This window comes from Ambystoma mexicanum, chromosome 6p, assembly GCF_040938575.1.
Source record: "Ambystoma mexicanum isolate Mex_15411 chromosome 6p, UKY_AmexF1_1, whole genome shotgun sequence".
In the NCBI taxonomy this organism is placed as follows: Eukaryota; Metazoa; Chordata; class Amphibia; order Caudata; family Ambystomatidae; genus Ambystoma; species Ambystoma mexicanum.
The window spans coordinates 517,558,191-517,573,841 of NC_090935.1; the positions used below are offsets into that span (position 1 = coordinate 517,558,191).

At 44.9% G+C, this 15,651-nt stretch overlaps 1 protein-coding gene across 1 annotated transcript in view; it reads left to right on the forward strand.

Moving 5' to 3' along the window:
• ZSWIM6 (zinc finger SWIM-type containing 6) overlaps window positions 1–15,651 on the forward strand; it is a 402,232-nt gene that overhangs the window by 277,977 nt on the left and 108,604 nt on the right. Inside the window, exons 5-7 of the mRNA XM_069627333.1 lie at window positions 413–592; window positions 8,806–8,982; window positions 9,148–9,294. Of these exons, the coding sequence (XP_069483434.1) occupies window positions 413–592; window positions 8,806–8,982; window positions 9,148–9,294 (504 nt within the window). The remainder of the gene's footprint in view (window positions 1–412; window positions 593–8,805; window positions 8,983–9,147; window positions 9,295–15,651) is intronic.

Sequence of the window (15,651 nt, forward strand, 5' to 3'; positions counted from 1 at the left end):
TACCTTTTATGTTAAGATATTACTGTTATATTGCTATGTTTATTATATATATTTGGTGCACCCGTTTTCTGCACATTACTCATGGCACTTTCACTTTTGGTGCACAAATCTCTTGCTGCTGAGCTCTTTTCTTTATTGTCGAATAAAAAGAAAGAGAAGCATAATGCTTGCCTCCGAGTCTTTAATAGAATTAAGACTTTCTAGTGAGTTATTATGGAAAATCTTTATTTTGCTTTGCATTGTATTGCAACTATTTTTTTTAACTAAATGTCAGTCTGCATTAAATTGCATGCAACAAATTAAGAATAATCAATTAACTTGCATGTTCTCTTGGCTCAGCAAAGATTGGTATTTTTGCATATTAGGATCTGGCTTTAATGTGCAACACTAATACTTAATCATTCTTTATCAGGTGCGTTGTGGATGTGCATAGTCCTAAATCCCCATTGCAAGGTGGAGCAGAAGGCTAGCTGGCTGAAGCAGCTGAGAAAGTGGAACAGCGTTGATGTTTGTCCCTGGGAAGATGGCAACCATGGCAATGAGCTGCCCAATTTAACCAATGCGTTGCCTCAAGGTGCACATGCCAATCAAGGTGGGACATTTGTCTTTTTAATCATCTCGTGTTCATTATTAGGAGTGCTAAAAATACTGAACCAGAGTGAACTGGGAAAGCTCAACATTGGTGTTCGTAACACAGGGCTTTGAAACATGTGTTTATTGGGACTACCAACATTTTCTTTGGTGGATTTCTCACTGAAGACAATTGTGTGCTTCAATTTTATTATATGCAGTGCCATTGGTTCTCATTCCGAATTGAATTCTAGCAGTCTTTCTGGAGTGCGTGGGTGGCGAAAGTGGATTTAGATCTCAAATTCTGTATACGTAGGCATGCACATCGTCCTATGCATTTCTGCTGGTTTCGTTCCGTCTGACTGTATGGTTTGAGCCAATTGGTTGCATTTCAATGCTGTCAAGTCAGAGGTATTTTTTTTAAATTTATTTATTTTTATTGGGGCTGGGGGGGACCAGACCTGCATCTGGGATCCCAAGACAATGTGCCACTACAGTGTCTAGCCAGACTGTATCTTTAATTTTCTCGATCACTTTGCTCTTCCACAAAAGCCACACTGCTCTAGTCCCTGCCTTAGAGCATCTGTGTTCTGACATGGACTCCACTACAGTGTTCAGTAAGCCTCCCTGCCCTTCTCCAGGCACTAACAAAAGCTCCAATGAGGAAAGGCTAGCTCTTACCCCCCCAAGTAGTAGGACATTGCCGGTCTTTGCCTGTCCCTGTGAAGAACACTGAAGCCAGGACTCAACCTGCCTGGTTGTACCAGTCGCCCAGCCTGCTGAACACCCGATGCAGCAGTGTTAATTCTCGGCAGCCCCCTGGGTCCATCCGAGCACTGCTATGATTGGCTGCAATCCGTTTCTACCCGGGACCAACGAACAAGCTGGCAGGTGCAGCCGGCCTACACCAAAAGCCAGCACACAAGGCAGTCATTGCCTTTCTCTGCCTGTCAAAGCCGGATTAGCCGGCATCCAGCTCTGCTCTCTGCCACCCCTGCATCCACACTCCTGACCAGCCTAATTATCCTCCCTTACCACCTCTCGGGTAAAGGTGAGCCAATGCTACTAATGTACCTCCCGGTCTACACTGTCCTGCACTACCTTCATACCCACACCCTACCTACTTCTTTCCAATTCTCCTGCCTACCTCATGTCCTTTCCAGCCCACCCTTCATTGTCATTGCCTCCACCCTTCTGCCCCCACTCCCCTACCCACAAGGAACATACCGCTCTGCATGCAGTCCTCTCCATCACACATCCCTGACCCATCGCCATACCCCTTGCCTATGCCATAATCCGTTGCGAGAGGATCGCAAACAAAGGCAGGGGTGTCACACTCCACTGGGACACCATACCCATCGGTTCGGTATCCTCAAGCCCCCTGCCCAATTGCAAACTGCTCTGCTAAACTCCCTCTTCCCCCAACTCAACTCCACCATATCTATCGATGTCATCTACTGCCCCCCCCCTCACCCCCTCCCGGCCATCCTGCCTTCCTCCTTTTAAGATGATCGCTCACATCTCCTCTCCTCCTGCCTCAAGCCTAATATAAAGGTTCTCCTTATGGGTGACCTCAACCTCGGCTATAAAGAACCTGGAGACAGATGCCATATCCCTCACTAATGCCACCTCAGCTCTAGGCTGCACCCAACAGGTCCTCACTCCCACACACATACTCTAGAACGTACACTTTACTGGATCCTAGACCACCACTGCAACATCACCATCATCTCAAACGCACCATGCCCATAACACAATATCATTGCCTTCGCCATCCCCACAACTACATTGCGTTGTACCCGCAACTTCGCCAGTGACCGACTCCTACCCATTCCGCAGCTAGCCCTTACTTCCCTCCCGACATCAACACCCTTATTTACCATTACAATGCCCTGCTCCCCTATGCGGTCAAGACACTTGCCCCACTGAAGCCGTGCAAACCAAAAAGCACCAAGTGCACTAACTCATGGTTCACCCCTGACCTCCAGTCTCTCGGTACCAGAAAACGAGCCACAGAGGCTGCATGACGCAAAACTATTACAACCACTAGAAATTCAAGAGTACAAGCAAGCCATACCTACAGCCAAAGCTACCCTCTAAAACAATAAAATTGCTGCCTCTAACTCAAATTACTGTGAACTCTATTCTAGGCCAATTGGAAACATCTTTCACCTCACCCTCTACCATTATTTTAAAAAAATGACCTTTGGTGCAGCAATGTGCAGGATGCCCTCCTAGGCAAAATCACTTTGCAGCAAAAGGTGAAGTCCAAATTGCCCATTACTGATGCCAAACCTCAAATCCCATCGCCCCCTGACACCACACCCCAGTTCTCCGCCAACTGCCAACTTCTAGTCTGTCGCAGAAAAACAGTCACCAACCTCTTAAAAGGCCTTAAACCCTCAAGTTGCAAAAGTGATATCTACCCTGCCCAATCAAAGAATGTGCTGAACCTCTTAACACATCACTGCAATCAATGCCTCTTTCGCCTCCTGCGCCCTCCCCGCTCCCTCAAAGAATCCTGGGTTTCTCTGCTACTCACAAAAGCCTCACTTGTCCCAACTAACTACCGGCCCATCGCTGTCCCCTTCCTCCATTAAAATTATCGACAGAGCGGTCTACCTCCAAATTGAACAATTTCTGGAACAACATAACGTCCTTAGCCCCTTACTATTGGCATGTCACCCTGGATACGGCACTGAATCCACTTTACTTGAACTGAAAGACCAACCTGATCACTTCAGAGACTCGGGTAATCTTACCCTCCTCCTACTCGTAGACCTCTCAGCCACATTTGACCTCGTAGTCCGAGCAACCTTGTGCCACCATCTCCTCTTCCGCCCTCGTCTCTACCGAAGCAAGCACATGGATAGCTTCCTTCCTGGCAAACAGATCCTCTAGAGTCTTGCTCCCTCCAAACTCACCTGCTGTGGTGTACCTCAAGGCTCCCGTGTCTCCCCTACCCTATACAATGTCTACACTAAACCCCTCTTCAACCACCTGGGCTCTCTCGGAATCACGTAAATAAACTATGGTGATGACACCCAAATCCTCATCTATCTTTCAGGCGCACACCATTAATGTAAACCCTATCTGTGAATCTAGCCAAACCTGGATGGCCACCCACCTCCTTTGTCTAAACGATGACAAAACAGACCGCCTACTTGTTCGTACTCCAGCCCACCATGGTAAACTGGATCCTGCCTGTAAGGAATTCACCATAGACGGTCACACCATTTCACCAGCGGTAAAGACACTGGGTATCTACCTAGACGCCACCCTCATGACGCGCCAGGTCAACCACATGGCTTCCATTGCCGCCTATGCATCCAAGCTCCTCAATGCCAGCAAACCCATCTTTCTCCACTATCGCCTTACCATCGCCTGCGCCATCTTGGACTCAAAACCTGATTGGTGCAATGCATTCTTGTGAGGCTCCACCAAAAGAAACCTCCAGCTCCAGATTGTCTGCTGTCCTCGACTTCTGCAGATATGACTACGTCTTTGATGCCAGAAGAAATGCCCACTGTTTCCCTACCAGAGAAAGGATCAAAGTCATCTCCCACCGCTGCCTCGCTAACTCTGCCCCATCCTACCTCTCGCAGAGACTCGCAAACACTGCTCGTCCATACCTCTGCAATCTACTTACATTGCAGCCACCACCTTATTCCCAGATTCAAGCACAGCAGAGCCAGTGGCTCCAGCTTCCCAGTCACTACTGCCAGGCTTTGAAACTCGCTCCCCCTCTACCTGCGAATGGAACCATCCTTCAACATCTTCAGAAAACCTCTCAATACTTGCCCATTTAATTAACTGTCTTCCTTCTTCTGTACCCCCTCATTCTTCTCCTCCCCTTTCTTCCCCCTCCATCCTGCTCATCTGCAACTAGCACCTTGTTTCTCATGTGCTTTGTGCGCTGCTACAAATGTAAAACTAAATAAAATAAATTCCACACCGACTCGTTGGCTCCATTGCTGCACACAAGATCTCATGCCAGACTTGGTAGGGCTCTACAAGCTGGACCTTGCTCCAGTGACTTCTTCCCATTCAATTGGTCCTGCTTCCCCGGGTTGCTTCTTTTTAGCTTTCACCAAAGACGCCTCTATCCCACACCATAGGATGTACCTGATTCAGGGAATAAGGGGGAGGACAATATGAAGATTGTCCTTCCTTGGCCTGCGCTTTACATGAGAAGTATGGGTCTCTAGAAACTCCCACTCCAGAGTCTCTGGTCCCTGGTGTGCTTTCAGTAGTCTGGAATCAAGGAGAGCCGAAAAGCCTGTTGAGCCAGTACAAAGTGATGTAATGGCTGAAGCCCTAAAGTTACTAGATTCCATTATTGTCCCTTGCCATTTGAGAATAATTACCTGACATCCCCTCTACTCTCTGGTAGCAACAGCCTTCTGCTGGCTTAGGCTCCTCCATCTCAACTAAGGACAAGAAGCAGTTGGATGTGTTGACAGTCTGCCAGAACTTGTCCCTCCAGTTTAGAAAGGATAACTCTGCTGCTCTTCTTTTGACATCCAACCTGAGTCTGTGGAAGGAGCTGGTTGATTTTGAGCAATTCTTTCCCTGAGAAAGTAGACCTATGGTACGCAGGTTGTTTTGAGGTTAGTGGCTCAGGACCTGCTTCAATCTGCAGCAGACCTTACCTCTGCCAGAGTTATGCTAATCAAGGTATTTATTCGCAGACCTACATAAGTGCTAGCCACCAAGCTAGATTCCAACATGCAAGGCAGTCTTGGTGGTCCTCTTTGGGTGCTGTGATCTTATCCATTCCAGTTAGTCCTTTTAGACAGGTATGCAGACCACCAAGTCATTGGTGGTACATGCTAAAGCACTCTATCGGCAGAGATCCAGATCCTTCCATGGCTTCAAAGGTTTTCAGGAGAGTTGTGATAACTCACCCTTGCATCTTAGAAAGCAGCAGGGGGCTGATGCCTGTGACTTCTTCCGCTACTGCAAGTAAGCCCAAGTAATGCCTGCCTGATCCACCCCATTCTAATCTGGTTGGGGAGGATATCTCTACACCTGCAGAGGCGGCACATCGGAGCCAGGTGGAGTTTCACTATTCCTATTCCTCCTTTGCCGGCTTCCTACCCTTCCATTCGTAAGGTTAGCTACCTTGTCCTTGAATTCAGAAGCTTCTGACATTTTGAATAGAGAATAACCCTCCTGCCCAAAGGGCTTTTTCTCCTGGCTCCCTAGTTCTAAAGAAATGGACTCGCCAGGTAAGTGTCTGCACAGGACTGACATGAGCTTTGTGCAGCGGTGAAGTCTGAACATCGTGGGTATTTCAAGCAGTTCCAAACATGAAGCAGTCGCTATCTGGAAGTTGCATCGTGGGTGTGATGCTGCATGTCTTTGTGTCTGCCATTTTAGATAATGGCCAAGGTACCAATGCACAGTTTATGGCTCCACAGTGGTCAGTCTCCTCAAAGGTTTTACTGTAATCTTGATTACCTGTAGATTGGCCTTTGATGGCCCCAACCTTTGTTTGCAGAGGAAAAGTAGTAGGGAGAAGGTGAGGCTGGATGATGTGATGTAGAAGCGATAGTGATATTTTGTGATGACTTCGGTGCATGAGTATCCATTGAGGTGTAGCATAGATTAATAGTTCACCACAATGTCATTGGTGGAGGCTTTAAAGAGGTTGAAGAGTGTCTATAAATAACCATATTGACCAATCAGGTCTTCAATCCCTCAGGAAGCTGACCGTTCTCTTGTTAGACCCTGACCTTAGTTGGTGTCATTTTGACATGAGGGTGGGCTGAGTTCTATACTTTGGGCATGGTTCAGGACATTGAGCATGAAAATACATTTTTGATGCCCAAATCAGACATGTCTTAGTGGCTCTACAGACTCTTTAGGCTAAATCTTGTATATGCTTAGTCCCTCCCAGCAGGCTTAAAATGAAAAGAACACAACTGCTTCTGGTGTCTATTTTGGAGCCCATCAGTGTACCCTCAATTGACTGATCAGGATACCCTCCCGCTGCCCCTTCCTTTTCCTTTAGAATGGACTTATGCTGGTATAGCAGTTCTTCCAATTGTTTGATGCGGGGTCCCCTGTCACTGCCATCCTGATCAACGAGAAACTCTTCTCAGAAGGGACTCTTCTTCAAACACCAGATTCTCATTTGGACCCAGCAGGAGCACTAGCTTCACATAAATGATCTGGTGCTGTATACAGTCATTGAAGTACCTGTCATCGTAGTCAACTTGATGCAAAAACTAGCTGATAACACTGCAGTGATGTCCCATGTGAAAAAATTGAGAGGCAGTCTTCTCAGATTTCTGCTGACCATGTTCCTGTGGGAATGAATTATACGTGATCAAATAGTTTCAGGCCCTTAATCCTCTGGAGGGTAGAGGGGAGCCTAATCAGTAGGTAGACATCCTCCCAGCAGGCTGTAGTCAGAATGGTTGCTTCATCCCCTTGTGATTTGGGATCTCTTTTCTGGGGTGGGGAAGCTTCCCTTCAGTGATTGGTTTTGCATTCCTGGGCATCGCATGGTCTGATCTTGCTTTGCGTCTCCTCACTTATTGCAAATTCACTGAACTCTTGAGCCGCAGGGTCCTGCAGGATGGTTCTTGTGGTCCACAGTTGGCCAGTTAGGATTTGGTTTTCTCACTTCAAGAACATTGCAGGGGAACCGATCTCCTTCTGGAGTGGTCCCCAACATCTACTGGTTCTGTATACCTCCCTGTGTTCTTTATCCCTCCCCTCAACCTCAACACTTGTCTTCTTGGAGAGGTTGGCCTTGGACAACCTGGGGCTGTGGTGATCATGACATTTTGCAAGTCTTTAACTAGAGACCAATACAAGAGAAAGTGGAAATGTGTTGCCACTGGTGCATTGATTTGCAGGTTGGTGACGGTTCTCTTCTGTAACTGACTTGGCTACCTCTCCGCCTTGGCGTCCTATAGGAATTTAGAGGAACTGCCGTTCTGTTGAGCACCAGTCCTCCAGTCAAGTCATTTTGTGGATGGGCTGCTTTTGTATTTAGCGCACATCCAGAATCCACACTCTAAAGGCATATCATTCCTGTTGCATGAAAGATTGTGTTTTCTGAAAGCCGTTCGATCGGTACGTTTTATTTTTTTGCAAATGCATCCATCCTTGTTTCCCAAAGTGGTCACTTTTACCAGGACATATCCTTAAATAACATTTTACTGAATCCCTCTTCAGAGGCAGTTTGCCCTTGACAATTTGGATGTCATGGGGCACTGTTCTATTGCACATAACTCGGTTGGTTAGATCCTCCAAGCCTTTTTTGTCCTACGTGTGGACTCTGCTGCCAGACAACCAATACAGCCAGATCATTTCAAAGCACAATCAGTTTGGCTCCTTTGCAGGGTCTTCACACACATGAATTGAGGGCTAAAGCAGCACAAGTCTGTTTTTAATGCCTCTTGATTGTGATGTGATAGTCGGGGCCGCTACTTGGGCCTCACCACCCGCCCCACGTGATCCTGGTTGGTAATCTCGAAAGATTATGGGGGAAAGGGGATGGGACGTAGGAGTAAGCTGTTCCCTCTAGTGATTATTATACTCACGTTCTTCTCCCCTCACCCCCTTCCTCTATACAGCCGCCCACATTCACCTGGTATAAATAGTCACGAGTCTGGTAATGTCTAGGCGAACGGTCAAGCACTGGCGGTGCGAGGCTAGGCGTGTAGTTATGCTAACCAGTCAAATTGAGAGATTTTATTTGTTGCTGGCTAAAAAGCACTGGTCCTATCCGCATAGGTAGGAATGTCAGTGTATAAAGTAAGGGGACTATAGACTGGGAGTACAGTAGGTAATATTGTAAGTAACTTACTAATTGGCTAACAATCTGTAAAGGCTGTGGCCTTTTAGCCAATGGATTTGCTAAAATGTTCTGCAATTTGCAGTTTAATATGTGTAGAACATTACCTGTCGAGGTCACTTCTCCCACCCCCAAAATCACATCCTCTGAGCCGTCTCAAAGTGGTGGTTTGCTTTGTGCACTTATAGGAATTGGTCATTCAGAAAGTAATTTGAGTGTAATGGCAAAAGTGGTTGATGGCGGGCGGGGTGTGGGGGGTGGGGCTACGGGGGCAATGGGTTGGGTTACATTTGCTGCAGAATGGCCCTAAAATTTCGGGTGCCTACTTTGGGCCAAGTGTGTGAGGTGTGCTTGGTGTGGAATTTGGAAGAACAAGGTGTTTAAAGAATTAATGTAGTTAACTTTTTGTAACATTTTTTTAGATTCATCGAGTAGGCCTCATCGGACTGTGTTCACGCGCGCTATTGAGGCATGTGATCTCCACTGGCAAGATAGCCACTTGCAGCACATTATAAGCAGTGACCTGTATACAAACTACTGTTACCATGACGACACAGAAAACTCACTCTTTGACTCTCATGGATGGCCCCTTTGGCACGGTAAGCAATTCAACAGCACATTTTCGTATTCATCTAGTTCATTGGGGTATGATGTTTGGTTAAAAACAAAACCTACCCATTTCCGGTCTTGGAAAACAGGGTTTTCGGGGTGGATCTATTTCACTTTCTCAGGCCATTTGATTCATCATTCTGTATCTTTTTCAGAGCATGTCCCTACAGCTTGTGCCAGAGTGGATGCGTTGAGATCCCATGGGTACCCAAGGGAGGCACTTCGACTAGCAATAGCAATTGTGAATACTCTAAGAAGACAGCAGCAGAAACAAATGGACATATTCCGAGTTCATAAAAAAGGTACATGTGGACGGAACTGATGGTCTTGAAATGGTGAACAATTGCTCAACTGAACTGGTGCTTTCTAAGAACTATTCCTAAGGACCATTTTTACGCTTCTTCCAAAACTGTGGTTTGTTTTGTAATTTGAGTTTAGGGCTAATCAGAAAGGAAGAGGGTATTAGTTGGGGGTGATTGGTGGCAGGACTATTCTCTAGAAGGCCCTCTGTTCCCTTCCACCTCTACACTTATAGGTGGAAGGCATCCTTTTGAACGGCCTAGTTTACTTATTGGGTGATTATTTCTCAATGTCAAGACTTCAAAAGAAATATTTTTCCTTCCAGTGGTTTGAGTTATAGCTGACGTTTGAGCCCCCCCCCCCCCGGCCTTCACTTCAGTTAGTCATTGAAAGTCAACAGAAAGTCGATGCAGAATTTTCTTTGCTAGTATCCAATATGGACGATGGATTACTTGCACCACTCTAGACCTATCCGGTTATCTTAACCAATGTATCATTTATGGAACTTATTTCAGTTCTGTTCTTCTGCTGTCCTTTGGAATCTTTTCCAGCATTATATATGAACAATTTGATTGCGTTCCTTTAGACGTGATCTTGTTCTTGACCAGATCTACCAGCACGCAAGATGAGCAACCTGGTTCTGTGGGCTTGGTCTTGAGTTCATATGCTGTACAGGCTGTTACTTTGACCATATATACCACCATGCACACAAATGCCTCAACTTTAGTTTCTTTGACCTGGACTTTGGCATGCAATATTGTGTACTCTAGTTCCAGGTTCCTTAAACTTAAAAAAGCATGTGTGACACTTCACTTCTTTGGTACTTGGGCTGGCAACTTGGATCACATCTTGCAGCACGCAACACCAATTGATTCCACTTCTCTGGGGTTTTGAATTGGCACTGTAAACAGTTTTGTGACATTTTTAATAAGAGTTCCTCAATTCAGTTCTCTTCAATATCCCCACAAAATCAGTTTGTCATGTTTTCTCCTTTTGCATCATTGATGTTTAATATTCTTTATCAAATTAATAATTTATTATCCAACATTTCTTAATAAATACTGAGTGCTGTATTTAGTCTTAATCTCTATCACAAAAATGCATCGTGATCTCTCTTCAAACTGATGACATGCATCCATTTTATTGATCCATATTTCTTCCTTGTTAGGGAGAATTCTTAGAAATGTGCTAATTACCTTCTAACTTGGAGAGCCCCAGCTCTTTTGCCAGACTTTAGGACCTTTAATCTCTAACCTGGAGAGAGAGACCTTTTTCCCACGATCTCGTATTTTTATGCGATATGGACTCTGTTTCTTTTGACTTTGGAGTCTGACAAACTCCATAAGCATCATCTCTGAATTGACACACTGCACATTCAGTGCAGTGGCACAGGGAAGTCTTAGATTTCCCAAAGGTTTGAATACCTTCTCTTGGTGAAACAGTTTCCAAGACCTATGAAGTGAAATTGACTTACATTTTGTAACTTTCTAGACCCAGCACACATGATCTTACAATAGGGTGCTGGAGCGGTTACTTACTATCCCCTTTGTCTAGTTTCTCATGTAGCATTTTTATGCTACCCTTTCTACAATTAATGGCTGGTGGCAGTGGTTTACTGTTTACTACCATTGTGTGTTTTTACTACGGGCTGCGTTTGCAGCTGCAGTAAGGCACCCATGGGTGCCAATTTTGTCAAAATAGCCTGGTGTTCTGTTTTCACCATTTCTTGTCAGAAAGATCTTACTCTGCACGCCAAACCAGGTTTGGTCCCTTTGTTTGTTTGGTCTTTGGCAGGATTCACAAGTGAAGCCTGCCTTTGGCTCTAGTAGGTCTGTCAGGGGCTGGAAGTGAGGGAGGTGCCAGAAACTCCCTGTGCTTAATCCCCTTGGTTACAGGAATGCACCCAATGGTGATTGGCCGGCAGGCTGTCCGTTAAGGAGAGCCACCCTGCTGTGTGATTGACAGCTAGGCTGGAATGAATGGGAGAAATCTGCATAAAAGGCGAGGCTTTTGGCTTGGAAGGCAGTCGACCACTGGATGTAGGAATCCAAAGAAACTTGGAAGAGACACCTGCTGCAACTCCTGGACCATTGGTTTGTCCGGTGAAGCCCTGCTGCTGTGCTAAAGCTCCAAATTACTTTCGACTAGAGGACCGCTTCTCCCCTTGGGTTGGTGGGACCAACCAACCCCAAAGCAAACTCGTTTGGACATCCTCTTGGAGCTGGCTGTACTTCCACTGCTGCAGGAACCGAAGTGCCAGGGAGAGGAACACCAAATCGAGTGGATCGCTTTTAAGTCGGACCCGAGCTCCAGGAAGATCCTCCGTACTTCCCTGAAGCAGGACAGACCAAGCCTGAGCCACCTCAACAGAGTGCTGGACCCCAGATGCGAGGAAAGTTTGAAGTGGTATCTGAGAACCGCAGTGTTACTATTTGCTGTCAGATGTGGGGATCTGAAACACTGAAGTGCTGCTGAATTAAAGTTTGCCAATTTCTGCCCATAACCTTCCATTGTCCCATTGCAGTGCAGGACTCCCCTGGCGTCCTCCCTCTTGTCCCCACTAAGTCACAGGAACAAAAGGATCTGCAGAGCTGTATAGGAACAGAAGCCAGCAGGGACCATTTCTTCTTACCAAAGGTACTGTAAAGTCTAGGAGAACTTGCCTCTTGTGTAGCCTTACTTGATCTCAGTTGAGACCTGTCTTGGTTGCCCTTGCAGCATTGCCCCTCATAAGCCTCCCAGCTTGTGGCTCTTCAAGTGAATCTTATTTCTACAACTTTTTCTAAAAACATTGTGGAAGACTTTTACTTGCTCAACTAACATTGGGGGTCCTGGCTCCCTGAGACTCTTCTTACCTTTGACCCTGTGCCTATTACTTTTCCCCCAGGAAAGGGTTAAATTTACTTGACATTGGAAAGGTTCAAAAAAGTACTTACTTGTTTATGAACTATTTTTGTACCAGTGATAAATCAATGTCCACAGTATCCTGGCTATTTAAGTCACCTGAGGGTGTAGGAAGTGTCTTTGTCATCCCCAATGGGTAGCATCTGATTTAGAGAAACTAAGTGTTTTGAAGTGTATTATAATGTACGTTTTGTTCCCGTCTGAAGAAAGCTTATATAACCGACTGTTAAATTAATAATTGTTTAATCATGAAACCTTGAGTGGAAGTGTGTATTTGAATAACTGTCACTGTGAAACTGTTACAACCCTACTGCTCACATTGACCCCTTTTGAGATGAGCCTGGCTGCTCAGCCACACTAACAACATGTGTAGTACAGACTTGTACCAAAGGTTGGGTTCCTATAGCCAGGAGGTCAAAGTTGCCGTAGTTTTCTGAAGGATACTACTGCACACAATGTTGCTTCACATTCCCGTTTCAATTCTTTGCTACCACCCCTAGATGACAATTTGACTTCAAATAAAACTGTGCATTGTATGGGTTCAACTAATGTTTGGTCATTTTCTTCCATCCAATCAGCTACTAGATAATACTTCTGGTCTTGATTTTTAATGGCACTAATGTGGTCTTGGATCCTAGTCTTTAATTTGCGAATTTTGTTCCCTATGTACCATTTGTTACATGGACATAGTATGGCATCTACCACAAATGTTGTGCTGCCCCCTTTCTTGCTGGTTTCCTTCTCAACCCATCCGGGTTTACTTTTCTACCTTGGTCAGGCTTTCTTCCTTCTCCTGCATACCTCAAAGCACTTTACTAGCAACCGACTGTGTTGAAAGCACTCCAGATTTTATCCCTGGCACCTGATGCCTTGGTCAAGCTGGACCTTTCTATCCCACTAGTGTTTGCTACATAGCTTGTGGAGTAGGGTAGGCCATGTGCTGCTCACTAGAACGCACAATCTGCCTTTGTCTGTTGTAGCCATCTATGATCTTTGTGTTGGCAGCCGGTTTTGCACTGGTGTTATGAGCCCTCCAGATAAGGTTTATCGGTCACTTTTATCCCCTAAAAATAGGAAATTACTCCCAGAAAATACAAATAGGGAGTAAGAATACCCCCAACAGAAAACAAACACATAGGTGCTTGTGCCCGGCTTTCACCCATACAGCTAGCTTCATGGCCCATACAGCTAGATTCATGTATACGTTTGGACCAGTAGCATGCATAATACAACAGAAAAACTACTATTCCTGCCTGATCTGAAGAGGTAAACATTTATCTTTTTAATCTGCATGAATAACTAGGTGCAAAGAAATATTTAGTGCAAAAACCTTTCTGATTTAGTTAAAACCTTTTTACTCACTTATAAAATACTCCCATTGGGAACGTGACTAACCTTTTTGCTCCCTAAAAAAATAATTGTACTCCCAACTTTAAAATACAGGGAGTAAAATACTCCCACTTCAAAATCTTATCTGGAGCATTTAGTGTTATTGCTCGATGAGCAGAATTTGGCTCTCGGGTAGTGACTCACTGATTCCAACATTCCATTTTGCTCATACACCATTGACTTCCGCAGCTTGCAAGTTCTGGTTTTGACACTAAATAAGCACATCTTCGGTTGTGCAGGCTTCTCAGCTGCTGTTCAATTTGTGACTGACTGTAATGTCTTTGTGAAAAATGCTGTAATTGGGGTGATTTCTTTTCAAAGATCATCGCCATTATGGTCTGTACAGAAATACTCTTGCTTTCTGACTCTGTTGCAAAGAAGACATGGTTGTAGATATGTGCAGTATGATTTCTAATTTTATAGTAAACATTGAATAGTGGCTTTTCTGAGACCAAGCCCTTGACATAAGCATTTATAAAAGAAGCTTCAATATTTTGATATTGGTCATCCTTGGGTTTGAATAGTTTTAGAAATATTTACAACAATCCTTAAGTTTAATAATACCATTATCCTTTTAAAAGCAGGTCATCATGATCAAGGTTTGGGTCAGTCTTTTGCCAAAAGGGATTTTCCGAAAATGTAATGCCAAATATGGCATACTTTGATAGTGAAAAATGCAATCCAGTAACACAATTTCGCTGTTCCTGCAATAAAACTAGTATTCAATCCTGGGAACCTCCATTGATATTCACAATTCTTATATGCAGACTCTCGGAATACTTACCAGAAAGTGTTTTTTTTCTTTCTGTAAATCCTCAATAACATTATTTTGCCTAGCTGATTTTAGTTTTTTATTTTACGAATTATGAAACCGCTTCAATTATAAAAACCATTGAAATTCAATGAAAAACTTTGGTAAAGGGGAAGAGATTTGGCAGTTATGGTAGGCTATGCAACCATAACTGGCACCACTGCCATGCACTGCTCAGACGAACAGGGCATTAAAGTTTCCATCACAAATGGCATTATTGATGACCTCAATGATAAGCTTGCCAGTGAGGGCTTCCTCCCATTGACACAATTTCTTAATATTAGGCCATCAATTGAAACCTCATGAGATACACATCATTCCCTACTCGCACCATGTGTGGCTCTCTGGGTCATTAATTGGGGCAAAGCTGCTCCTCCTCCACCGTAGGGGCCACTACACTTGTAAACATGTGTCAGAGGTTTTGAGTCTACCTCCTCTGCTCTTACAGGGCCTTTGGTTAATGTCTTTTTGCATCCGGTTGTCCCTTTAGCAAATAAGGAACACACCACTCTGTTGGTGAGCAGTTAAAAGCAGGGAACAAAGCCTCAGTTGGGGATGAATTCTACTTCTTGGGTAAGTAAAGCACACTGCTCCTTCCAGTCACTATGCTTGCAAAGGTTCTGCACAAATTCAGATGTGGGTCAATTTGTCGCATGATGTTGAGCTCTTGTGTGGCCCAACAGTGTGTTGTAATTTGACCTACATTTAGCATGCGCTTCTGACAAGGGGCAAGCTTGCAGTTCATGTTTTCATCAGGTCAGAAAATTGACCTGTACCATTAAGTTGGGTAGTGACTTCTATTACAGCATGGAGGAATCGCGCATGAAGCACCCTATAAACACCTGAAATGGTTCTCCAGTTAACTACCTCCCTGTCAAAACTGGGGCCTGATTCTTGGCCTAACCCCTCAGCTGATGTGCCTAGTAGGTTGATCAGTGAGGACATCCTCTGTGGACTTCTTGGACTGTAAGTGTACAGACAAAGTCTAGCTAGAAACAGATCCCCAAGAAACCTGTAAACATACCAGGTTGTACACCAGGTGTATGGTCTCAATTGTTGATCCACTCCAATCCTTTAGATGTACAATCCTTAATTGTGTGGTTTACCACATCCAGCGTTGAACGGGTCCTTCAGAATTGATTTGTGTCCATAGGGTCCTATCAAGACCATCTATTTTACTTTCCTATTTTGTGTGGTCATGTATAGCACTATATCAGGTAGAAGGGCTCCTGGAACCCTCTAGGCTGGGGATGTG